General features: G+C 38.4%; 2 protein-coding genes across 3 annotated transcripts in view; one reads left to right on the forward strand and one right to left on the reverse strand.

Moving 5' to 3' along the window:
• Positions 1-27,540, forward strand: part of LOC114872649 (guanylate cyclase soluble subunit beta-1) — a 67,241-nt gene that overhangs the window by 5,785 nt on the left and 33,916 nt on the right. The window lies entirely within an intron of this gene.
• On the reverse strand, positions 264-26,972 carry LOC114872511 (head-specific guanylate cyclase). The gene is given in 23 exon segments (XM_046285315.1): positions 264-563; positions 566-630; positions 633-721; positions 960-984; positions 987-1,109; positions 1,181-1,274; positions 1,276-1,329; positions 1,431-1,490; positions 1,492-1,554; positions 1,556-1,599; positions 1,686-1,821; positions 2,204-2,232; positions 2,235-2,382; positions 2,826-2,916; positions 2,918-3,105; positions 3,107-3,209; positions 4,058-4,203; positions 4,206-4,268; positions 4,270-4,312; positions 4,314-4,401; positions 11,293-11,375; positions 11,664-11,737; positions 26,733-26,972. Coding segments are annotated over 23 exon segments (2,091 nt in total). The 3' UTR covers positions 264-521.

The raw sequence follows: 27,540 nt of genomic DNA on the forward strand, positions 1-27,540 counted from the left end.
ATACGACGATTAATATATATATGAATCCCCAGGTAGTACAATGGTGCGGTCAGATTTGATTCTGTTGAAATTAATCAATTTTGATCCCGCCATGACCTATATTTTATATTTCTAAGACAGTATTTAACCCATTATTTTTGTTTATAATAAAATACTGTCTTGAAAATAATGTATTCCTAATTTGTTTGAGAAATAATAAATGAAAGGTTAACCTTTCGTAGCAAAGGTAAACGTACAAATTATAGTGAAGTAATAAGTCATAATCACAGTTTATCATACGAGTTATTTGCTCATATGGTCATAAGTATATAATAATTGTAACCTAAAACTCTGCGTATAAATATTACCGGCTCGCGAATCGGCCGTCAGTCTGTTTAGAATCAGCGTCGTTAGACGGTGCCAGTTTTTTTTTTTTGTTTCGTGAATTCATTGAAAGTGTTATTACGAAGAAAGTAGCATGGTACAGCGACATTCACGGACGACACGCGTTCGTTGAGACGATTTATGATTTTATGGGTTATCTACAAGCTGGCGCCAATTCCGTATTCTCTGATCGCGGCTTTGGAATATGAAGATCCAAATGATGATTCACATCTACATCCTTGTTCTTGTAACCGTACAGGAAATAAATGTTCCCTCGATGTTAGCCGGAAATTCCTTTGGCAGGAATTCCTTTCTGCGCGGTTCCAACTCGAATCCTGGTACGGGATATTTCAATAAGCTGCCATAAACAGATGTTGATTGATTAACGTGAAATCTAGTCCGTAATTATGGAAATATACAGTTTATCACTGAGTTAAAATTTATATTTATAATAGCACAGAATAGGATATTAACCCCTCCACTCTTACTATTTTACAACGAAAAAGTAACATTTTAACGCAGTGGATGGAGATAAACTTAAATTATGGTAGCTTGAATTATTAATTCCAATCTAATTGATATCACTAATTACTTACTCGTATGTCGTTGGACTAACGTGATACGAAGTGGTTCGCTTAGAGATTCGAATTTATTCGCTAAAGTAACGTTGTGACCAAAAAGACAATACCTTGGCATTTTCTTTCCAACAACTCCTGCCAACCACATTCCAGTGTGTATGCCAATTCATCATCTAATAAAAGAAAATTCATAAGAAATTGTGTCACTTTTATCAATAATTCTGAAAGAGAATTGATTCTTACCCTTATTGGTTTACCCTTGTGAGTTAGATGATTAGAACATGCTTGTATCATTTTTAGAGCCATCCAAGCTATTTGTTGTGCATGAATTACAGGTATCACGGTGTAGACCACACGCCACGCAATAGGCGTCTCCGATTGTTTCAACCTACAATTTTCATTTAATTAATAACAGACAATACAGTTAATCTTTTCTATTTGTATGTAAAAGGTGCAATCCCAGATGAATTTCTATTAAAAAATTCGCACCTTATAAACGTCTAACTGACCACAGAATGAGTCGAATTGTTCGTAAAGGGTTTGGAGCATTGTTGATGACCCTCATTGGTGTCGCTGTGGAACATATTTCCGTGAAACCAACAATATCACTGAAAAAGCATTGTTACCTCTGGATAGGTCTTTGCTTCGATTGTTTCTCCTGTAAGAATACAAATTCAGATGAAAAAGATCTTTTCAAAGCATATTATGAAATTGTAAATTTTATAATTTCAATTCTTACCCAACCATAAAACGTTTCGCTATTATCTGGAGGGAATATAAGATGAAGCAAACTGACGTTCTTTTCTCTTTCAGCAGACACAGCATGGTTTGCTTCTTCTATCGAACTCTTCAGCTTATCCATTCGTCTTCTTAAACCATCCTGAATAACAAAGTTATTATTGCTATATTTTTACAAAGTAGTTTAAATTCATTTTTCTGCGATTTACATATAAGAATGGCTCTGGTAACAGCCTTTGATTTAAACCGCCATGTGTTACGGTGGCGCCGCCTAGAACATGGCGCCACCCGTAAGCTGGCGCCCCGTATGTCGAGGTAACTAACAAAACTCCGACCTTATCGACCAAAAACATTAATCAATGTTTTTACAATAAAATTGTCAATAATACATAACGTTGTATGTATAATCTACTTTTTTTCGATGTTAATGGAATACATTCATCAATAGAAGGTATAATATATCGCTTTTTATGAATTCTTCCCAACGTAACTGATAGGATAATGGAGGGTGAATTTGATTATACCTGGGCTCTGGCTTGTTCTCCAACCAAATGACATCTCTTGTTGCATCGTGTAATGGAATATCAGATATAAAAAGTCCTCGGCCAGTTAATCCTTCCAGACCGTTTAGAAATGGTGAGCTCACGAATAGGATGGAATCCGATTCTGGACAATGAACCATCTGACCTTTCATCTCTAAGCCCTGGAACGATTGAAAATCCCATTGGAAACAAAATTCAGGAAACGTTATCCACTGTGGGCAATGTATATTATACACAACAAGTTTAATTTGGGTCGGATCAAAATGATACCTTGTTATCGAACATCCTAACAATTGGTTTGCAAGTTTGTATTTCGGGAATAGGGAATTTGTAACTTTACCAGAAATAGATGTTCTACTTTCTTGATTTCAAAATTCTACATAATTTCGTTATCACGCTAATAATTTAAAACAAAATGTAGAAAGATTATATCATGATATTCTTGGTAATTGTTACTATCAAATGCCTTAGTGTACACGTTCATGTTCACCGTAGCAGACAACGTGTTAAATTAAAACAGAAATTAATGCAGACTGTTTCAACGTCTGTTTACGTAATGTTACAACGTTCTTAATCACCGTACGGATAAATATATTCATGTAACCTCCGCGGGATATTTATCAACGCCTTGTGGTCGTTGTAGGGTCAACACGAAGGTGTGTTTCGCTCGTTTCAGTATCTCGTGAAGGTCAAAGTAACCCGCTAGGTCGTGTAAAGACGAAGTACGTCGATATTTCTCGCCCCAATCGGTTTAGATGATGTCCGAAGATCCTCATGAATCCGACACCAAGCTGCACGAGTTCCAATTGTCGATCGACGACAAAGTGCCATGGAAACGCTTTGCAGAAACTCGCAACCCCCATACGAAGGTCCGTGGCTTCGGTCCGAAAGTGGACGGAAAGGAGACGTGACCGTATCGACATTATCGTCGACCTCTGAATCGACTAGCAACTGCTCGCTGTAACGTTCTGGCGTAATACGATACCTGTGAAAAAATTCATTGAAAATTATTAGATATAATATATTTTCGTTAAAGTGGTAAAATAGGAACTTAGGTGCAACGCACGGTACTGTGTTTCTGGGTTGCGAGTCCTTATGATTTCCAATTCTTGTTTCGGCAAAAGCAACGAAACGAGAACTTAATATAAATTTTCACTCTCCAGTTGTAATTTCAATTTGTTGTAATCTACACGTACTCGACCCACATTTCTTCACTCGCGGTAAAGAACATTCGATCTACCAATTTAGAAACGTGCATTCGAGGTTTAAAAAGATTTTCTTTCCGTAAACTTTTAATTAAATCCAAGTGTAATGAACCAATTATAGAACTCGCTTTGAAATGTTTTAACCGGGGTACTCCGAAGAAATGAGTAGAGGTAGATTTGTTATTGAAAGGAAAATTTTATAACGAAACTCGAACACGTATTAACAATTTCTTTTCTACCAGGATATTAATTTAAGTGTTTCCAATAATTAATAAATTAAAAGTACATTAATTTTGAATGGATATATTCCATATCAAATTGTAATGTTTCATAAAACATGATACGTTACATCCACCCTATTCTCGGATGTCATAATTAAAGAGTTTTTCAGATCAAGTTTCACCATCTATCTTCCATGTACTGATTACACGTACACATCGTAAAAAGCTAATTAAAAACGCAATATTAAAACGCATTCGATGCGAACTCGTTTTATTTCAAAGATATTAGTATCGAAGCATAAAATGAACCGTACGGATTCCAATACTCATTTATTGCATCGCTCTCGCGTAGATGCAAAAATTATTTTTCATATGAAGGCAAATAAAGTACGTCCGATTGGGACGTACCTAAAAAATTCGTATTATAGGGATCAGGTAGAATGTACACGTCGCATTGTCGTTATAAAACTGTCTGGCCGATGCCTTTCAAGCTGCCAACCAGTAGATACGCGATAGATGGATGGTCAGTTGTGAAATGCAGTTCTATCGCTTCCGGCCGGTGGCGATGCATACGAACTCTGCCTCCGCTTCAGATCCAGACTGATGTTGCACAACGTCGTTTCACGCCGTCCAGAGTAGTCAGAAAAGCTGTCAGATATTGCCGAGGCACGGAACGCCCGTTCAAGAAGACCGACACAAGCGGTGTAGATCAGCTCCTGACCAAGGTGATCGAAAAACGTGCTCACTTCTACGTCTGTAAAAAATTTCGCTGAATTAGCTGAATTCTTTGCTGTAGGCGTCGAATAATCGCGCACAACGAGCTTACACGGCTCCGAAGGATTGATCATTCTTAAATGAACAAAAGAACGAGACGAGAATTGATAGGCTGCCACGTGAAAAAGTATAATAGTTATTCTCACAGAATCTTATTCTATTAATTTCTCATTACACTTAATCCATCTTACGCAAATGGAAAATGAATTAATTCCTATGTTAATCTTCGAAAATTTCAATAAGTTTCTCTGCAATCTTTCGCATGATAGTGAGGGAAAGCAATTTTCTTGAAAGTTAAAGAACCAGATCACGACTCCAGCGATTCGTAAACTTTCGGACTGACATCCTTCTCAGCATCGCGAACTTTTAGATCGCATCTAATGCCACTCGACCAACTTGCGACTGTAATAGTTTCTCAAAGATAAGATTTTACAGTTTACAACTGCGCTGCTCGTTCTTCTCATTTTTAACTTCCATCCGAGCAATCGGACTTTTCGCGCGTGAACACCAGATATCGGTCGAGAATTTAATATCTCTAAATTAGAGGGCTCGAATAATGTTTCTCGATTACTGGAGATTAAAGAAAAAAACTAGGAGAAAACAGGCCAGTAAGCTTCAATTTGTTTCGTTCGACCTATTCGTTGCACTGACCCGAATGCAACTGTAATTTGCTGACGAGACAACCGACGGATGGAATTACTGAGGTCTTCCTGTCGGTAGAAAAATATAAGAGAAAAAAGGAAGAATCATATTTTGCTCTGATACATTTAAGATAAATTAATACTCGCTTAAAGTGATTCAAAGTTCATAGAATCGTGTCTGTTTAAAATTCGAAGCATAGAAAGGACCATCAATTTAACCATTTTCACTCATCCTCTTTCACGTTCTCTTCGTTAGAGCTCGTTTTCAGTTTCAATCAGTTTCAAGCTCCGTGCAAGCGGTCGTTTCTGCTTTCCACGAATGTTGCTCGGCAAACTAACCGAAACTGTGATTCCTGACGCGCGTTTCCCGCCTGTCGTTCCTTTATTCCCTTCGGCATAGCAAACTGGACGTGGAAATTACGCTAAACGCTGAGACGAATGTGGCGAAAGTTTACACCAGCAGGTTTGTGCTGGTGGTCGATAAATGGCTGATAGATTCGAAACGGTATGCGAATCTTGGTGGTTAGCTCCGTTGCAAATCGGGAAATCGACGCGACCTGACCGGGTTGATCTAATGGCTGCGCGTATTATTTCCTACCGAATGTCACTGCCAGCACGCGATAATCAATAGCGGTTGGCATCGAGCTATATAATACGCTCGGCCAATAGCCTGGAACATCGCGTGATGTTTCTGTGACAGCCTGCCAAATCGTCCGGAAAACCTTGACAAATCGATGGCCCCTTGGCAGTTCGTATGTTGTTCACCTGCCCTCGGTTATCAACGAAATTCTTGTCCAACAGAACGTATCCAGGTCATAAGGACACCAATAACGATGCGTTAATAATCACTTCCAATCCCTTTCAATCACGGTACAACCTTCATTATCCGTACTAATTAGAGAACACGAGTGTGCGGATAAGCTAATTTACGATATCAGAATACGCTAAAAATTCCAATATTGCACTATTCAAACAACAGAATATTCGAGTAAGAGAGCTTAGTAAGACGCTTAAAATTTGTTAAAGTTTTGAACGCTTTGACGTTTTATTCGTTACATTGATTTGTGAAAATAAATACTAACAAGTGTAAGATAATATTATGAATCACCAATGCCATATTTTCTATGTATGAATTATACATATAACACGAATAACGCATATGCTGCGATATGTGTATATTTCCTATTGAATAATCAATGCACCCCGGTTAGGTATCGTACTTTTGACAGATGTTTTGTAAAATCCAACACGATGAGATTATAAAGAAAATATAAGTCTTCGATTACTTAATTACAAATGCGAGAAAAAGGAAAGCATTAAAAAGAAGCAAAAAATGTCGAGAAAGATATCATCCACAGATACTTTCAATAAAGCTTTATCTTCGAGGAAAATACGATTGTCCTTGACAGGCGTGAAGAAAAGATTCTCTCTATCTGTTTGTTGTGATCAATATTCCTGATCGAGTACTGGTATGAAGCGGCTCTCACACTATGGCAACAGTATTTCCATGACGTTCGATGGTCCTGCGAATAAAGAGGAGCATGATTGTCGGGCATAATTCTCAGGCACGATTCTCGGCCATGATCATTCGCAGGACGATTTCTGTGAAGCCTCGTCGAGCATACTCCCTTTGAGAGAACGTTGATATTCACGACTGATTGAATTGGGACAATATGTCGAGAGGGTGCACTTTAGTAGCCAACGTACCCTTCTCCTATCTGTTGTTCCACGCATGTTCTTCCTACGTATATCGACGATTCTAAACTAATTTTATATTCAATGCGATTATTTGAAATTCAATGGTGAGAAAAAACCGCATTATTTACGAGATGACCAAATAAAATGAAAACGGATATTGGAAATAGCTTCGAAGATTTGTACCCTTTTAAACGTCGATGCTACGTCCAGATAAATTTCTTTCTACCGTTAACACGGTGTATCTGACGTATCAGGATTGTGTGAGCCGCCTCCACAAGCCAATACTGGAAAAGGTCTAATACCAGATACGCCTTTTCGAGGCGGAACGACTCGAGGCACTCTCACTCGAGGTTCCATCAGGATCACAGGAGAAATCCTTTTTGCGCTTCGCCAACTCCGAAGAACGATCACGTGCAACTCTCTGCTCGAAACCACCCTTTTATTGTTTCTTTTTTTCTTTTCTTCCTTCTGGCCGTTATCGGTAACGTTGGATGGGCACGCCACGTTCGATGGCAAGCAGCACCGTGTAAATCTTTCCTCCTTCGAAACTGTATAAGTATATATGTCCCTTTAACTTCAAGAGAAAATAGATTTCAATGGTAGCCACGAAGTTTGCGAATATCAGTGACCATGAAATAAGAAATTTATTCCATTATTTGGATATTCAGCGTGAATATTTTAAAGCTGTGTTGAAAATACAAAAGGTATTGCGCAAATGATAATGAATTTGGGAGCAAAATTGTATCAAGCCTGGTCGAAAATGAATCTTCACAGGACGGGTAGAAGGATGTTCTATCTAATTGTGAAAGCGCAAGCTGTGCCTGTACGCCATAATGCGGTTACAAAGGGTCGACCAGTATTATTGCATTAGTGCACGGTGTGTCGTGGTAATGAACAAATAAATTCTTATCATCGAATCCTTTGTTGTACAACCATTTAACAGCAAAAGAAACATTTACCATGTTAACTCTTTGTTGTTCAATTTGATTCTGATACAGGAGAAAATATTGTTCAATCAATTGCGACATCGAACGTGATTCTTCTTTTTATCCAACCAGAATTCATTAAAAATTGTATTTTCTTTGTTGTTAATCAATAACCTTCTTCGATCCTTATAATATCAATGAAGTTTCATAGCTCTAGGTCACCATTAACTCTGTTTCCGCTGTTCTAAGGTTAAAGTGTAAACACGATTAAACATCTTGTAGACGGTGCTCGTGACTTCCCAATATCTTTCCCGTTGAACAGAACGGTTCTCCCGGAAATCATTGATAAGTTCCGACGCGGAAGTCGAATTTGAATACGTTACCTTGCATATTGATTGTCCATGATGATTAATGGGACGTTCACCGAGCATGCTCCAGTATAGCTACAGTACTTGACAACCAAATGCAAATTAGGTTAACATGCCCCTCGAAGATGAAGGATGGGGCAGAACCACCTGACAACGTATATTGCATCCCGTCGAACGTGGTGGTTTGGAATTCTCGGTGGATCATTAAGATCCACCAATGAAGTGTACCATTACTTGGTGGTAGAGAGTTTGTATTGTCCAGGTGGTTTGTTGCATAAGGAATTATCCTTTGAACTGATCATTTTGGATACCACCAGCATTATACTGACAATGTAAGCTGATAATTGGAAGCTCTAATTGCGAAATGAATCAGTTTTATTAGTTAAAATTTTAGGCATGTACAATTCTAGATTTGAGATCCTTTTTCTTTATTTTGTTACTGTTTCGAGTAAAACGCGTTTTAATCAAGAAGCGTTGAAGCAAACCCTCCTGTTATACATTTGTTAAACAAGTCATTATCATGACATTAGAGAATAATTGTTCAGTGTTGAGCATACGAGGCAAAAACTAGGACGATCCATTACGCCGCTGAATTCCATCGCGAGTTATACCGTATAATAACTTCATAGGTGTACATGAATAGTGAATTAGTAACTTGATTAAAGCTCATATAACATAGTTATATGCAACCACGTTTTTAAAAGTTCTGTTGGCACAACTTGTAGCTATCGTTGAATGTAATAAATTTCTATCACAGCTAATTGAGTAAAGATAATTATGGTAACTACTCTTTAACTATCCTCCAACAATATTGGCTCGTTTTAAAACTAGTCACTTTAACGCCTCAGTTAACAACCCCATAAAGCACCGACTGGTGTGTACACGATAGTTTCACGATGCAATAAATCATCCAATATTTCGAAGCTACCGGGTCTTTAATTTTCTGAATAATAAAGAAATCAGAACGCTCGGAATCTTTCAAAGTTTTACTTTCAAACAACATAATTGATTTTTAAAACTTTCTCGAGCAATTTGTATGATTAAACCTCTTTAACTCCTTTGAACCCTTGATTTGAAGTGCTTTGAACTTTCTATACCCCAAAGATATTTGAGACTTCTCGGATCTCTTGGACCATCTTGATCCCCTAGTTTCCTTCAATCTCCTCGAATCTTTCAAAGATCCTTTAAACTTCTTAGGGAGCCACAATTTTTTATGCAACGCAAGGAATAAGAAGTGCAGCTGCATTTGATCCACTCAATTTATTATCTTCCCTCTCTGTTGATGCTCAAATACACAATTGATCTTTTACGAGTACGCAGAACTTCGCTTTTTCCATTAACAAGAAGTATTTCTACTTGTTTACATCGTGTATATTGTATCGAGTAGATAAAAATTTACTGATGAAACGTCGGTGAAAATTGAAATATCTCGCTTGCAGTTTGTGGATCATCAAGTAATCATTAAGAGAACAACACACAGGTATTTTTCGTTAAACGGAAATCGATAAGCAAGCTGTTACTCGAATAAAATACGATTTACGCGATCCTGTTAACGCAAATGCAATTTTCTTCGATCACGCTCGTCGACTTCATTAATCTTTCCCGTCAGAGAATTACATACATATCGTACATCGTTCATCGTGAAAAGTTTCGCAGATGGAACGTTTGTTGCAAGCTTTGCAACGGCTATCTCGTTAGAACCGAATCATCGAGATAACGTCGTGCGTGTCTGGCATAGTTCCCGGGTATTTTCGTGGTATCGTGAATTTGCATTTCTCCGCTTAATTACCAGTCTCTGCTAGCCCATCCTTCGAATTTCGTAACAAGGAAATTGGTTGCAGCTGCTTCCAAGGATCCTAGAACTCTCTACAAATACTTGCAAAAATTTCATCCGTGTATCTTTTTAATAAATCGTATATTTGTGGAGATGAATTTAAATGAAAGATAGAATAATTAATTTTTTGTTTCTTCAAGTTTAACTTTTTTGCTACGAGTCATAAATTTTATCGACGCGTAATAAAGATAAATTTGAAAAATTCCTAAAGCCGTTCCTTTCGATTCTCCTCACAGTCAGGATTTATTCGGTTGGATTTCGATGAGATGCATCGATCTTTCAATGAAGACGGATAAAAGGGGATTACAAGTTGTGCCTCTGTTACCAAGATGGAATACCTTTGAATATTTTACCACCACGAGGCTGCATATCGATTGGTTTCTCGCGCTATTCCGTGGTCATTCAATTAAAAACTCGGTCAAGCCTGTATTAACGAATCCCGCGTTACCAACGCCTCTGTGAAAGAGCAAAGCGGCCCAAGACGCTTAAGGGTGAATCGCGGCGAACAGTCAGGCTCAACGAAATTAGCTGTGGCTTCCGTGAATGAATAGATACTCTCGACGCTCTATTCATTGAGTTTCAATTTTTCCCTTTTCTTCTTTTCTTTTATAGAAGCCTCGCGATATTCATAACGCTTCGTCGAAGGAATTTTCGTATTCAACTCGGTCCTGAATAAACTCCAAAGGATACGTAAATTGCAGTCCATTCGGCACTATGAAATCTTCATCTTAAACGTGACTATAGACTGATGTTTATAAACAGTCTTGATTTTATTTTACGATACGTTCCTCGTGTCTTAATTCACAGACTTAATGTGTTTTCTTTGAACAGAGACGAGCATTTTATGCCTTGACACGTTAATAAACAGCAGTCACTCCTTGATGATCATCATGATGAATAGTGCTAAAAAGGTTTTTGAAAGATAGTACGCTTTGTGCGTCTTTTGCAAGAGTAAAAGATGATTTATCGTGACTAATATGTAGCGGATGATCAGATTACTATGATCGTTTTAAAATGATCAATTATTTGAAACACATGTCAGAAAAGACTATTGTTATTATGTGCCCTGGATTTCGAAACAGCTCGGTACTTTTTTGCCTGATTTGTCAGAAGGAATTTGCATCTCTTTTGCAAAGCTGGAGCACCAGCAAGAGGGATCTATAAGCGTCTTGTAACTTTCGAACAGGAAGCCAGCGAAGTTGTCGTATAACTTTTCAACTCTAGAAACAAGAGAAGATTTGGCTGGGTACGGCTTCGGAAAACGGCGAAACGTCAATAATCATCGTTGCATTCTTAATTTGTTTGCAATGACGCGACAGCAAATAGATATCCCGATGACAAATAAGGAAGATTAATTATTCTTTCTTATTCTACGGAAACATTTTGTTAGTAGTAACGTCTTACCGCATTCATAGCTAAGTGTCTCGTAAATGTCCTCCAGTAAGTTATAGTTCTCTTCAGCATCGACGTTGTACAGCAGTTTCTCACTGAAATATTGAGTAAAATAGTGCACGGTTAGAGGCGGAACTTCGATTATAAATTTTGCCAGTGTATCTTTAACAATAAATTATTTTTTTGTCGTTTCTCAACGCGGAAACGCAGATGATAAATGATAAGTTGATAGCTTTTGGTTCTTATACACATATGATAACTTTAAGCAAGAGTGCAACTTGATATTATAAGCGAAGAGATTAAAACGAGAACATGTCGACGTTATATTACTTTCAACTACGTGAAAAACAGAGGACGATATATTTAGATGGAGAGGTACTTACAGAGACCTCGAGGTTGAGAGTGGCTCCTCGCCTTTGCTCAAAAGGGCCCCCAGAGCCACGGCAACCACCTCGTTCTGTAATACAAACGAAAGTCTTCGTGTATATACTGGTGTATCTGTGAAGAAAAAAATATCCGCTGGATAAGTGATGCATACTTTGCACCAGGTTGTACAGTGTGCATTGTAACGGGTATACACAGTTGCTGAGGATTACGGAAATCACAAAAGTTCCAGTATTCAATGTAGGATGTTTAACGTACTAAATATAAAAACCACTAAATTGAAAATGTTTTTTATTATATTAGTTTGTCATTTCTGTATTAAAGTTTTTGACGTATAATCAACTAGGTTGGTCCACGAGACAAACTTTATTTGCGCTCTGTAAAATGACAAATTAGTGTAATAAAAAGTTTGGAATTTAATGATCTTAAATGGAGGCAAATGAAGATAGAAGGTACGTTAAGCTGCATTCATAAAACAATAAGCATCTCGCTACTTTCATTCGAATCCTCTTCATTACCAAGAATTCCAAGAAGTTCCGTCTGGCTAGCACGACTTAATCCACCGCAGTACTTTCAATTTCACAAATTGACCATCGTATTAACTTCACTTAATCAAGATGATTAAGTTACGCTTTCATTCATTCGCGTTCCTCGAACAGAGGAGAATCGCGGTAGCGGCTACATGGGAAACCAATAACCGCATCTCTTGAAACAGATGGTTCAAAAAGCGCGCGTAAACCGCATCTGTCACCGGATTTTTAAAGCCCGAACTATAAAAGAATATCCTTCATTCTTCTCCGCAAAGGTTACATAAAACGAACGTGTCGCTGGAAATAATTGAAGAAATAAGGTGGCAAATAACGTAGCAATTACTTTTTTAACTTTTTTTAAAAAGTTGCGATTTCTAGAATAATTTATCCAACTTTTTAATTATAAAATCGAGATTCTTTTGGTTCTTTACGCTGCATCCGAGAGTCGAAAGATTTTGGTGAAGCATTTTAAATTAGAATGAAATTAATAATCGCTCGAGATAATTTGATGAAGGGCTGTTCACGACCCCGATCCAACTTTAAACCGTAAATTATGATGCACCCTGCGCGGGTAGAATTTATCGCTCCACTTGGTGCGTCGCTATGGGCAACTATTCTCCGAAGAATTTCTACTCTACTCGGTTATGTGGGACATTACTTTGCCCCTACACGATCTTCGTTGGGGTTAAATGCGAAATCGTTTTCTGACCAGTTCTTCCCGATCCGTTCGATTGAATTACGGTCTGCATTATTCGTCGCTCTGGACGAACAGAAATTCTGACTTCTAATTTCGTCTTCTGCACGACCTAGTTACCCATTGCCTCTTAATTAAAATTTCGTTTATGAAAAAGAATATTCTGAAAATATTGATTTTCTTCAAATGTCTTGATACATTTTTACCTTTCTTTTCGCTCCTGGCATAATGAAAACAGCGCAAAGTGAACGAAAATGCGCTGACATTTGGCTAAGGTAAATTGAACGTTCTTTCTTTGCGGCTGATTCACGGCAATCCTACGTGAAAGTGCCAGTTTTTACTTTGAATGGATAAAAGACGAGGAGAGGAAGAAATATTCGATCGATAACATAATTCTCATTGTTGGCCCTTGCTGTTACTTCTGTTTGACTTTGAAACGGTCGTGCTCGGTAAGAAGTTCCTCGGTTCGAGGGGAACACGAGGAAAGAGTGCTCGCAATCGTCGAGTTGATTAAATTTCTTTATGAACGAGAAAGTTTAAAAAGCATAGTAAATATTCGATCGGAACCAGGCAAAGAGGAGAGAATTTTATTTTACGCTTGTTTTTCGATTTTACTTCCTCGTTATTATTTCTCTGCGTAATACCCAAGTTTCACTGATAGTACGAATACGTTTACAATAGAAAGCAAGGGACGCATAAGATGCGTCATTATTCACAAATATGTTAACGCAAAGAAAAACGTGTAGTCGGTACAAAGAACACTTTCAGCGGTTTTTGAATGTTATCCCCAATAGCCTACCCTCGTTTTTTTCCTGTCGATCAACTTAATGTATCGAACGGTTATCGAATTTATTATTATTCCATACTAGACGGCATCTTTTACAATTTTTCCCAAAACGTGACAGTTTTTCGATGCTGTTCCATACCGGTAACCATTTTCGCATGATTGATGAGGACAGTTTGTATCGCCACGTTTCGTGCATCGATGAATAAAAAAAAAATTCGAAACGAATTTCACCATTCAGCCTGTGTTGCGTTATTAATTACCACAAATTATACGACAACACGGTTCAATTAATCTGCGCGGTCGATTGTGGGTTAAGGTTTCGATCGATGGGGATTTAGATGGACGACAGATTTCGAGAAATCGACCAGGTGAGCAGTGCAATAAATTAGTGAGTACTTAGGACCATAATCCGATCGGATATAGTGATTGAATCGTGTAAGCTTCGTGAATGAGGCTTTCAGTGCAATGTTACGTACGGTAAAAAAATTCAGGGGTAAAAGAGCAAAAACGGAATTGAAGATTAGAAAAGTTAAAACCGTGAAAGAATGTAAGATTACTTTGTCGAACAATGAATGCAGGGTGTTAAATCGAATTCGGCAGAAACAAGTTCGAACACACAAAGCCTCGGCTAGTCTTGTTCCGATTGGGGGTAAAATCGATAAGGGTCGTGTGCAAAAAATAGCACGTGTTTCTGTGAAACTAGATCCAGCAGAGTCTTCTTTCAATAGAACACGTTGCAAACTTCTAGCATTCCGTGAGAATTTTCCAGGGAATTTTAAAGCTTTTATAGGGTACGCTCAGACCGCTGCTGCTATTTCCCTCCTAGCACTTCCACTATTTGAATATGCATCAGGCTTTCTGGTCTCCGTTTCTCCTTAAACGCATTAATATGCTGAAAACTGTGTACCGTAAATTCTTGCATTCTAAGAGACCAAACACCTATGGTATTTGACAATTAATGTTATGGTATTAGGATTCAGAAGGGAACAACATAAACCGAATCTAATTATTTGTTTGAACGAGACCATTGTGACCATCGTGAAATTCGTTGAAGAATTTTCTGGAAATCAGTGTTTTTGAGAGTAACCCGAGTGTGTAAAGGTAGGAATGAGATTTCGATATAGTTAGGGGTGGATGAAGAGCATCTGGAAGCGAATAGAAGGGATCGGGTTTCTGACAAGTCTTTTGAAGACTGTTTTGGGAAGAACATGATTTTCCAGAATAGATAAATATTTCAGCTGTGGTTAATTGGAAAATATGATAATACACCAGAAAAATTCAGCTGGTGTAGCTGTTGTCGATTCGTTTCGTCTTTGCACGCGACGAACGCGGATTAGATTTTCTCTCCTCGTGTTCGATACAGATTCGCTTTGAAAAATACATCGGTGAAACGATCTAGAATTCCAAGAGCGTGTCCGACGGCTAACGCGAAACTAATTGTCCACCCTGTCCCCCATCCCTTGCTGAGTGACACGGGGACAGAAAGCGGGGGTACGACGTGTAAATTGGCAGAGCTCCATTCCGTTCGACGAATCGAATGATCGAAACCTCGTTACTTAGTCGAATTGCTGGAAATCAAATTTCCCATGGACTATGCACTTACGGAATGGTTCTTGCACCGAAAACGCGACACTCTACCTCTCGAATGATAACAGATTACGTTAGAACCTTATTCTCCTTCTAATGTTAAATATATTTCTTTATTCAAACCACTGTCCATATCTTCGTTCTTTGAAAGAAAGCACGTTTCAACAAGTTTGCTGAAAGTTAAGAACGCATTTATATAGCAGCCCTTTCGAGTAGCCCGGGTCTTTTGAAGTACATATAAATCGCAAGAATGTGCCCGTAAAAAGTTTGAAGTATATCGTGCGGAGCATTCGAGGGACCTACTTCCTACACTTAAGGCAGCAAGAAAAGTTCGCATAAACTTTTGATTTTCTTCGAAATTCCCTATTTCTCGAGGAAGTGGTTCGAACTTAAGTTTCTTTGGAGCAAGGCCATCGTGATTCAGTTTATGAACACTTTATAGAACATAATCGTTCCGTCAATCATCAAGGGTATTTACTAACACAATTTTTCATTCAATTTTTATAACACACAAAAAGAACAGCTTCGATTTAATCAAATCAAGTAAAGTAAGGTAAAGGAGCTAATGAAAAATTAAATTAATATTTTTCTAACGAACTCGTTCTACGTGCCGTGGTTTCTTGCGTCCAAAGTTTACTCCGCGTTGAAACGGTAAACATTGACACAATTCAATCGAAACCGGAGATTTTAATATACGCAACGTACACAAAATCGAAAACGATCACGCTGGAACGAATAACGTACGAGAAAATCAAACATCGTTCGTGTTGAAGCTGTAATTCGAAAGCTGGGATATAAAGTTACCTGCGATGGATCTTACCGGTGATTGGTATTTACCAGAACCTTGACATAATTGAATAATTGGAAAAAGTAGGGAAAAGGATTATAAGCTAGCAGGTGTTACGTTTAAATTGAAGATTTAAACGAGCTGTTTTTTAATGCGTGCACGTAGCTGCAATGATAAAAGAACAAAGCGATAACGATTGTCTGTGAACGAAGCATTGTGTCTATTCGTTGTTTGTCGCAGCTCAACTGCGATAAAAGTTCGTTTCGAAAATCAAAGGGAACGATTATAATGAATAGATCCTTTTCACTGAAAGCATCAATGCGTAGAGATAAGCAGTTTTGTTCTTTTTCCCAGAGCAAGAGCTCGTTTTAAAATGTATCGTTCGCCAGTGTTATGTTCTTCTGAACAGAAAATACTGAAATGTGTCTATCGTTCCACGGAAATGGAAAATGGAAAAATACTGCGAAAAGTCGTATCACTGATAAGGCGAATCGGCTATCAATATATTTTAGTCATTCCTTTTTTTCTCAATGGAAAATGAAATATTCCCTTGTTCCAACGATACGAATTTAGCAAATTTTCGCGTACACAATTATTACACAATAAACGCGTACTACAACCACTGGGATACGTGTATTCAATTAACAAATATTGTATCAGAGGATACAATGATCCTGTGATATTAATTTATTTCGATATCGAAACGCGATGGAACGGATAATCGTATTTAGTTCAAACGTTGTTTATTTGACGCGCTGCGCTGTTTAAACATTCCACGTTGCAGTGAGCTGGAATGCACGAAAGAAAAGTAATAAATGGTGCGTATATTGAACGTTCGTTTCATTTGTTCGAGCTTCGGGGTCGGTTTGATCAATTTTCAATCATTTTTTCGCGTGCGTTAACATTTTCCTCATCGACGATCGTTTATCTCTCGGTTATTTCTCATCCGGCTAAATTACGGTAAAAAAGGAAAATGTATTGTGTGAAAAAATAACCGAAAGAAACTTGGCTATGAAATTGAGGTGAAACGAAGTGGTGGTTTGGGGGTTGCATCGAGGATAAATGCAATTGAAACGATACTGTAAGGAAAATAACGAGATCTGTTCCGCTCAGACTCGCGAATGTAATAATGCAAAAATTTCACGCGCGAATTCTCCAGTGAGACGGTACAACGTATAGAATACACGAAGATACCCGAACAGAGAAATATCTTCATAGCTAAAAAAGATATGAGATAAAAGATGAAAAGCTTTTATTATTTGCTAAAAAGAGAGAATATAAAAAATATAACTTGTTACATCGGTGGAGGGTTTCTAAGCAAATCTTGAAATACTGGGATGGTTTGTGCTTCCTATTTTTGTCTTTCGATCGTCAGAATGAGGTCAAAAGCGAATATCGGCTACCCTTTTCAGCCGCCACCTTTCAATAGAAACAGCTCTTGTCTTTAGAAGCACATAGGTCGAAGAAGTCTTTTATCGAACCTCGATAAATTGTTCCACAGATTAACCTGTATCTTTCTAATATTTCTCACATCCCTTGTAACCAACATTCTGTAATAGTATTCATAAACGTCCTAAATCGAATATTTTCTTATTTCGTCTGAATTCAAAACGTGACTGTTTAACAAAATTTTTGTTCTTCGAATGCATCAGATAGAAGAATTTAAATTACTCCTAGCATTTCGTGGAACAATGTTTCCCTTTTTGTCTCTATCGAAGTCCCGTCTCGTATTTTTGGTCCGCAGAGGACGTGGAAGTATGCCTGCGTTCGGATCCTCGTACGTTGGAAATGCATGTTGCGTTCCAGGACTCAATAAAACTTGTATCTCTTCCCGATGCAGTCCGTTATTTACGATCCCTAGCGAAAACGGGTGTAGAAAGGATTATGAGCATCGGAACGAGAAAAGCCATCCGTCCGAGAAATTGCGTTCCGATTTAACGACAATCCTACAGAAATTAGTTGTTGATGGAAAGAACGAGCTCGGCGAAAAAGAAAATCGAAATGAAACCAATGAAAGGGAAAAAGTGCAGCTAAACGGTGTCGATGGAAATTGTTCAAAGTGAACGAGATTGCAACGATATAAAAATGCTGCGATTTGGATTTGTTGCAATTTAAAACTGTAAATCCTCCGGCGAAATAGATGACAGATGTAACAGAAGATAACTTCGTTTAAACATGTGTGGTAAAGGGGGATATTTTATAGAAATTCAATTTAGAATTTGATTCAACTATCCGATTGAATTGCCACTTTGAAGAATTATTCGTTCTTGATAAATGAAGGGAAATACTCTGTATAAAATACAATATAATATTTAATATCAGAACAAAATTTGAGTAATTATTTAATTCACTTCATACAAAAGTTTCTGTCGATGAGCTAATTTGTGGAATCCGCTGAATAGAATTACCGCGTACATTGTAAAAACAGATTTCGGGTTATAATTTCTGTTACACGTTTACTTCGTTCTCCGCTGATATTTCCACGTATGCGTGGTTAAGAGCATAAACTCGTAAAAGTGAAGAGAATACACCCACACCGGACAAGTTCGTAAATCAACTTTTTCAACGTAACAGCAAGCACTTTCCAGTTACAGTTCACTGACTTTCATTCTGTAAAATAACCCGCACGGTTGTAGTGCAAAAAAAATATAATGGTTAATTCGTGAAACTATTGTCTTTCATGTTTTTGTTAGAAACTTTTTCATAGATTCTTTATTAGAATCAATAGTTTCGTTTTACTTTTGAAACTGATCGAAATTCGTCAGCGTATTCAGCAATATTTTTCCTACGTACATGTTTGTCGACGCATTTAAATACAGTCTGTGGTTGTTGTTTCTCTGTAGTCTATTACGTCGAATCGATCACGATGTTTCTACAGGATGGTTGCGGTGCCACAATAGTTGCCCTGGTATCAAGTTCAAAACGCATCGTGACCCACGCGATTATTTCCAGACGCGGAAGCACTGTAAAAGCCACCACCGTGTATCGATCGAGGGTATCGTTTATGTTTTCCATTTACACTTACCTAGACACAAACACAGGACAAAATCTGGCCCACATATTTTAAGGCGACGTCGGACCTTGTTTTCGTATCTCGATCGGAAGTCTAAGAAAACTCAACCCCTGTTATTTATTACGACTCCTGCGACCGTATTGAACGCCCTTATCGAAGCGAATAAGATGCTGTATTTTCTTCCAGGAAGAAAATATAAAATTTTCCAGTAAAAAGTCTTTTATTACACGTTGATTATTACAGACATCTGTGACTCTATAGTCGAGGTATTAAAGAATATTTTTGTCGGTCGTAAAATGACAAGGTTTGTTCGAACCAGGAAAAATTCATGATACGACCATTAGTCAGCGAATTCGTTCGCGATTAGCAGCTAGTTAAATCCTTCTCAAGCCAGAGACGTTCTTTTATGCGTAGCAAATGGATTGTAAAATTCAATTTATCGCGAACCGAATAATACGAGGTCTTTCTCCACACGATTCACCATCCGCCTTCAACGATTATCCTTATAATGGCTGAACCTCATGCCGACGTTCTATTTATCCATTCGTCGTTTATTAATTGAATGGAAACTCGATTTTTTCCCCTTTAATCTAACTAGTGTACATACGCCCCACTTTGAACTACCAACGGCACGGTGAAAATAAGCAATTTCCTTTTTTCCAATAACCTATGCGACATTGATTTCACACGTTGAATTTTATGTACGTGGAGAAAATCGAAGTGTAAGATACGTTAAAATAAAAATTGACCCTTTTTATCGTGGTGCGGTTTAATTGAAAATCGTTCACTGTGCACCAGACATTAATTACGCGATAATGTAAAAGAAACGAAGGAATATTTTTTTCCTGTCTTACTTCATTAAAAATGAAACGTGACATTTGCGACCATAGTGCTTTTGAGTGTAACTCAACTTTTAAAGCTCGAGCGCGAGATGTAAGGCGAAGGTGAAGTATCCTATAAAACCTGCATATAACTTCAGAAATGGTTATTGGTTGCAGTTTTTAGTATCTCCCAGCGTTTCAGGAATTCTTAACATTTGTGTATCTCGTACATATCTCTCTTTTCCATTTGGAAATTTCCATATTACATTACATGAACGATTTAAAACCAACATTGCTAATGTTTGAAGTAGAGTATCGTTTATTTCTTGAAGACGTTCTTCTACGAATAAATTTGTCAAATATTCTATCTATCCTGAAAATTCTCAATCGTGGACATTGGATTCCAATTGCTTTAGAAAACTCGGTGCACTTGGAATTCGCGCAAGGAAGCCCATTGATCGAAACTCAATACCGAAATTTTTCCTCACGTTTCGAGCTGTATGAAATTTCAATGGCACATTAAGGCAGAAGCAAATTCAAGCACTAGTTCCAATTGCATTTGCATCGGTCGGCCATTAGCGATTATTGCTAAGTGAACTCTCATAGCTATGGACCTTAAGCAGGCAATGTAAAAGCTACTTGGTTTAATTTGCCACTCTTTCGGGATTAGACTGCGTAATCTGTTTAATTCTTCTTTACGAGCCTCCTTCAGAAGCGTTGAAAAATTTAGTGCATTCGAGAACAATGAGTCCATCTTTGTATCCTATCAACAATCGTATTTTTTGAAGCTGCGTTTATCTTTTATTTATCACGATGTCTAAAATTTGTGGATAACGTAAAGTAGTTCGTACTTCAATTGAAGATGTTTTCCATCATTATTTTTAATCAAAAAGTACCAGCAAAGAAACGCAGAAACAACGTCAATTTGAAATTCCCAATCCTCCGAAGGAAGTACTTTCCATGGAAAATACTTAAACAGATTAATTCAACTACTCGAGAAATCCCCAATTCGGAACTAGTCTGAAGTACTTTCCAGTTGAAGCACCAGCAATAATTTGAAAAAAAGGCAGAACAAGAAACGGAATTATACTGAACGAGGAAAATACGATGTTTATGAAAGCTCGTGGGAAAGTTAGCAACGAAAATGTCGAATTTTTCGGCAAGGCAGCGGCACTGATTGAATTAACGCGCCGTGAATCCGGCGAATTAAACGGCAAAGCAGAAAAGAATACGTCGCTTTCTGGCGCGACGAAATTAAAAGTGGAACCGAGAAGCGGAAAAATAATATCTCGCCGACCGTGCCACTTCCTAGGTTAATTGCTCTCGACCTTTTTCGGTGGAGCTAGCCTACTTCAACGGTTCTCCTTAAAAACCGTCGATAGATCCACTTGCCTTGAAGAATTTTGATAAAGAAAATAAATATATTGCGACTTCTTCGTACTACCGTTTCCACGAAAGAAGTCTTCCTTAGATGACCCAATAATATTTTCATTGATCAGCAAAAAATTTAAAGAATTATCTATTGTGTCTCGTGAAACGGTGAAAATTATTTACGGAACAAAAGTCAATGAGGAATTAGATATTTTGGGAAAATAGGGTATTCGAGCGATGTACTTCAAATTGACGGAGTGGCAGTAGGAAGCGTTTGCACACTTTACGAGGGCGTAAGTGTGTTTTTAAGGGTGGTCAGTGAATTGTGAGAGCAGTATAGCGACAATAACGAGCGGAGAGAACGTCAAGAGTTTTTTGAGCGAGCGTTTAAAGAGGCAGACGAAAGGGTGTAGGAAAAAGTGTGAATCCAAAGAGAACAATCATTCTACTTGAAATTACCCTCCCGATAAAGTGTTCCATGTAACATATTGGAACTGGAAAAATCTTTCGTTACTATCGATTAAAATCCATTAATGCACAATTCTATTTACTTTGAAAAAAATCCTATCTAATCGTTTTCATTTTATGTTTATTTTTCATTAACCTAGGAAGTGGCACGGTCGGTGAGATGTTAATTTTCCGCTTCTCGGTTCCACTTTAATATATGATTTATTTTGACGTTTAAATGATACTTGATGTTTCACTTTAAATCGTATATATCTTGTCTTAAACGCATCCTCGGCTCAAACACGACATGAAAGTGGAAAAGTTAATACAGTACCGCGGAAACGGTAGTTAATGAAAGTGCAGCGTGCAATATTTCATTTCTAGAATACAACCGAAACTTGTTATTGGTTTCAATTACTCGACACAAAATTTTATACTTTATTCGGTTTCATCGGTAATAAACTAAAATTGTTTGTCCATGAGTTTCGCGATAGGAATCGAAAGGCTTCGATGTGTGGCTTCCGCAACTGTAACTAACAATAAGATTCAATCTTGATTTCAATGTATCGATGACGTTTCACATTTGAGGGTTCTTGTATAGTTATAATATTCATCTACAGCCTTAGTTTCCATCACATTTTGTATATTTTTAATCATAATTTGCACTGTCGGGATTATGTAATATTAATTTCAATTTTCTTCATTTATCACCGTAGCGAACCGTAAACTAATTAATTAACATATACCTAACGAATGCACAAGTGGGAATACGAATCGTCATTGATCCCGAAGGCGGTTAAAGTTCGCAATTAAATTTTCAAACATTTTACAAAGCATTGAAACTTCACAAAAGCATAATTACCTAGATCCTCAATTGTTCGAGTTGCCGACGCCGAAAATTATAATTTGATTCTTGAGAATCCTGGGCTACGAAAACACGATGATATAAACCCGATGGAATCGATCTCGCTTATCGTTGTAACAGTTGATTTCCACGTGCATTATTTCGATTGACTAATGGACACGGTCTCGCAAGATCACGATGCAATTATGAGCCAGCGGATTCGCTTCGAGGCGGTTACTTCGGGGTGCGGTTGTTCCGACTGAGGCGGTTGTAACCGCACAACCCCACAAAGCGTTACTGTCCGTTCGATTAAACAACCCTGCATCGAATTTCACTTCACTTTGGAGTGCTAACGAAAAGGCGTCACGAAAGGAAAGCCAAGATTTCCAAACTGACTTTCGTCGATATAGCCGCGATTCTGTCGATGTTTATGCCGATCAAGTGTCGTCGATTCAACAGGTTACGCCTATAAATCGCGATTAAACTTTTGCCCGACGTAAATGAGGCCGTTCGTTTGTTTCATTAGGATTGGATTTCTTTGAAGCTCGGTTTTGTTTACCGAGCTGAAATAATAGATCATAGCGCGGTTAACAGAGGCTTGGAATCGCGTGATATCGATGCTCCTTGGGATCGGGTTTGCGGATTCCTCGACAAAGTTATCACCACAACTGTCGCATCCTCCTATCGTCCAATCTATCATGCTGTTGTCTGTTCAAGATCAAACGTGAATCGTTTCTGTTTGTGTCAGAGTGGGATCAAGATCTTGTTGCTCTTTGATTGTGATCAGCAATGTGGGCTTTTCAATCTGTTCTTGCAAAAAGAATATACAACAGAACGTTTCTAATTCCTGCATGAAATTTCTATAAAAATAGTCTAACAATCTTCAAACTAATTTAAATCGAGCTACCTAATTTTGTTCTTCTTAGAGTACGAAACTTTAGCTTCTCAGATGTTTCTTTCAGAAGTCCATTCTAAATATCTGAGCGATAATTATCTCGAGCAACCTATCTTGTTGCTGTTCTTTCTCCGCTCGTATTTGCGCAACTTGGAAACAGAAGCACGTTAATTTTTCCCGATAAATGTACATAGAAAAATTGCTTCGACATCGTGTCTACATTGTACTTATCTCTGCAAAATATTTGAATATTGCTCTTAATACAAATGGGCTGAATGTTCGTTGGAGCAGACAATGAACGAATCAATTTACAGCTTAGTATTATCCATTAGCGAACATCCAATTTCCAATCGCTTATGCCTTGAAGGGAATTTTCGATTTGAGCTTCGAATTAATGTCATCGATCGTGTCGAGCTTTCTATGTTTCAAAATCCTTAAAAAATTAGTTAAATCTTTTTGAACTTCCATCGTGTATCCGTGTACATATTTTTCAGTGGAATCATCAAGGAATCACAAAAACTTCGTCGCTCGATATGCAAACTAAGTCTGTAAGTTGGAGGTATCAAATTCGAATTAAACTCTTGTTGCTGAAACGTATCGGGCAATATGCACGAATTCAGCAAACGGGACGTTTCTAATTTGAAATTCATATTGCACTATGACTGGTAGTGTCTTGGTGGCCGAAGAGAGGAAGCGGCGAGACACAAGGGGTCGTTTGGCAAATGTTAAACGTTGCCGCGTCATTCGAGAGTCTCCCTCGAGGATCGATTATACTTCGCGGGTCGGATTGATGCAGGGAACTAATGGGAATTTCATGACGGCAAAGAAAAATGGGGCCAACGACAATGGTTTGTTCGCCCTTAGCTGCGATTTCATTCGGCCTCGATGTCCTCGTTAAAAAGCTCGACGATTTTAGGACGAATCTTTCACCCGACCGACCATTAAGCCTTCGATCGATCCAGATTGATCATTATCACGGATCCTGTTCCTTGTAAATTCAACCTCTCTGTTCCTCTTCTGTTGTAGAATATTGAAGAAATTTTTTTACGCTAGCGACTTTAAAATGATTTTTGCTAGTTTGTATAACGAAAAGAAACTTTTATATTCGTTTCTCCACGACTTTTAAATTTCATTCGTACTAGGTGGTAAAACAAAACGATAAAACTTGGTACACAGTGTTACTGCTCAGAGAAACTTTTGAAATCTGCTTGCTTTATATCGCTGGGAAGGAGAGGTTCATTAACGTCTCGATTAGTTTAATTATGAAATTAACAAATAGAGTAACTGACGCGATACAAATTGTTGTAAACTTCGAAGTGATTTCTCGAAGAATAATAAGGTAGATGAAATATCGTAATTGATGAAGTATCGTAATAAGGGTGGATCCAGAAGTTTTGCTTTGGGCGGCAGGCGAAATACGTAAAAGTAGATTATTGAATTTTCTTTCGCATAATTATTTATTGACATTTTTATCTTAAGGGATTTATTTTACAATGTAAACTCTAACTTTTAAGGGGCAATCGTTGCCCTTCTGGATTCACAATTATGTTGTAATTAATTGAAGCGTTAATTATGTCTATTAAGGTACAATCATAGTTCCTCTGTTAAAGTTTGTCGTTGATTATTCTTAGCAGAATTTATTCGATCACACGATCCGGTTGAGGGAAAAGTTCGTTTTCAATTTATTTGAAAGCCGTCTCAGACCCGCGTGAAATTTATCAGGCGTTAAACGAATCGCGAAAGTGATTTCGTAAATCGTATCGAACTGGAGGCCGTTGATCATTCGACGGGGATCGTAAACACGGTACACAGGGCGGAAACGTTCTTTTTTCTCACGTTTCGAGGAAATATTTCTCGTTGCGTTTCCATAAGCGTGGCTATTAATCGACGCCGAGGTACGTCGAGGTAGACAGCAAGAAACTTCGGCACCGTTTTTACGGGACAGAACAAAACCGGAAGAGTTTCCTCGACCACGCATTTATTCCATGATTCCGACCCAATTCCCGGCTGGGGAAGAATTCTAATTTGTATTACAGCAAGAACGTTGCTCGTATTTCTTGCCAGACGATCTATGACGATCGTATCTCGTTTAATAACGAAGCGGTTACTGCAACCACGAAACATCCTGTTGTTGTTGGGAGAACAGATGGATCTTATGCATACGAAAGCTCGATTCCGGTTGTTTTTCTTCGACCATAAACCAATGACGTCGCACAGTGGTTTTGGCATTACCAAAATTGATCTAGATAGATCTGAGATACGATGGAACATTCGTTATCTAAATTAACCCTCGAATAGCGGACCTGCTGATGCAGTGACGATTTAAATTTAGACCTCCTTTCGTCTTTTGATATTTTCATATAAATTTGAGTGGGTAATTTCAGTAGAAGTTTTGTAAAATTAATAAGGCACAGTTTGAGATAAGAGAAATTTTAGAACTTTATATTTTATAGCAGGAATGAAAGTGTAAGATAAAGAAGCTCTCATCCTAAAATGTATGGGATCCTTATCTTTTTAGCTGATAAATTGTAAAAGCTTTTTAACCTTCGTACGGCGGACTTGTGAAACATGCATATCCCTTATACAATGCTACGACTGCCATATACTTTGATGTTTAGAAGGGTGTTCATATATTGGAAAAATAACAGAGAGAGTTTAAATGATGCGTTCATCAATTTTCTTCTTTCAAGTAATAAAACATCGTTCCACCGTAGATGAAACTGTAATTTGTAATACCTACATCTCGGAAAGATTTCTCGGTGATTCTTGACTGTTTCCAGTTGGGTAGAAACAGTCTCGACTCCGCTTAATCGTACGTTGATCGATAACCGGCATATAAAGAAGTAACAAGATGCGAGTAGCACGCGAAGGGAGGATACGCGATGTCTCGTGATTCTCAAGTGTGGAGGACCGTTAAGAGGATATTCGAGGATGAACGAGTAAAAGCAGTAATAGAGCTCGCGTTTTCGTGGTAATAACGTGCGGATAGGGGGCAGGAGCGAAGAAAGAGACTGGAGAAAATTGAATTCCCAAATTTTCGGAGAAATTTATAGAAAGGTGGCAAACTCTGTAGAGAGAAATCGCATAAACTCCCCTCGTTTCCCATATCGCGCGATGAAACTTCCACCCTCGTGTTCCAACTTTCTCGAGTCTCTTTCTCGAACGCAATCAGATGATTCCTCTGTAGCAAACTTTCACAGCTGATAACCTGTTCCCTTTTTCAACTAGAGGATCGTTAAAAAAGGATGTAAAAAAAAAAAATGATGACGATAAAGTATGATAGTTTAGCTACCGATGGATTGGTCAGCACCAGAACAGCGGCCCTCAGGTGTTTCAGGTTCAGTGTCTGTGTGTCTTCGGCATCGTCTGTCTCCTCTCTCATCAGCAACGACGTTACTTCGAACGAGGATTGTCTCGATTTTCCACCGTCCTCTCGTCCCAGTCGACCCATCCGCGGTTGACCGTCGTTCCCTCGTTCCCTTTGCTCCTCGCAGCTCGCTTTCAAGCGTTCCCGTGAAAAAGGACATGCCATGTTGTTGTCCAGCTTACGTCCCGCGCTACAACTCTACCACTTGGATCGGTTGGTCTCGCGTTAATTCTGAACAAACGAGTTACGCGCTACTCTCATGTTGATCGTTGATCAGCTGTGCAGTTGACATCTCTTTGTATCTGTCTCTCTCTCTCTTTCTCTCCCTCGCTGTTCAAGCCACTTCTGTTTGATTTTTTCCCTCCTTTCAATCGGTTTAACGATACACGCGCGTTCGTTCGCTCCTCTCTGATCTGTCTGGTCGTCTCGTATCGGCTTTAGCCGCTTTCATCGTTGCTGCTGAAGCTCGTACCTCGGCCAGACACCTGCTGTAGCTGTTGTCCGAGCCTCGTGTATCAGGCTGCTGTTAACGACGCTATCATTTCACTTATTACTAGCTGGCACGCGCTTATCGCCGTCCGTGTTACCGCAATGCAATCACCAGTCACCACCCGGCGTCCTCTACGACCTCCTCACCGGGTCACCAGCGGTGTGCACGCGGTTGCATGCTACCCTCTAACTGACCGCGCACCCTATCCTTCCGTCTGCTTTTGCCCGTTCGATCAAACGTGTA

Source organism: Osmia bicornis, chromosome 4 (assembly GCF_907164935.1).
Source record: "Osmia bicornis bicornis chromosome 4, iOsmBic2.1, whole genome shotgun sequence".
Lineage (NCBI taxonomy): Eukaryota > Metazoa > Arthropoda > Insecta > Hymenoptera > Megachilidae > Osmia > Osmia bicornis.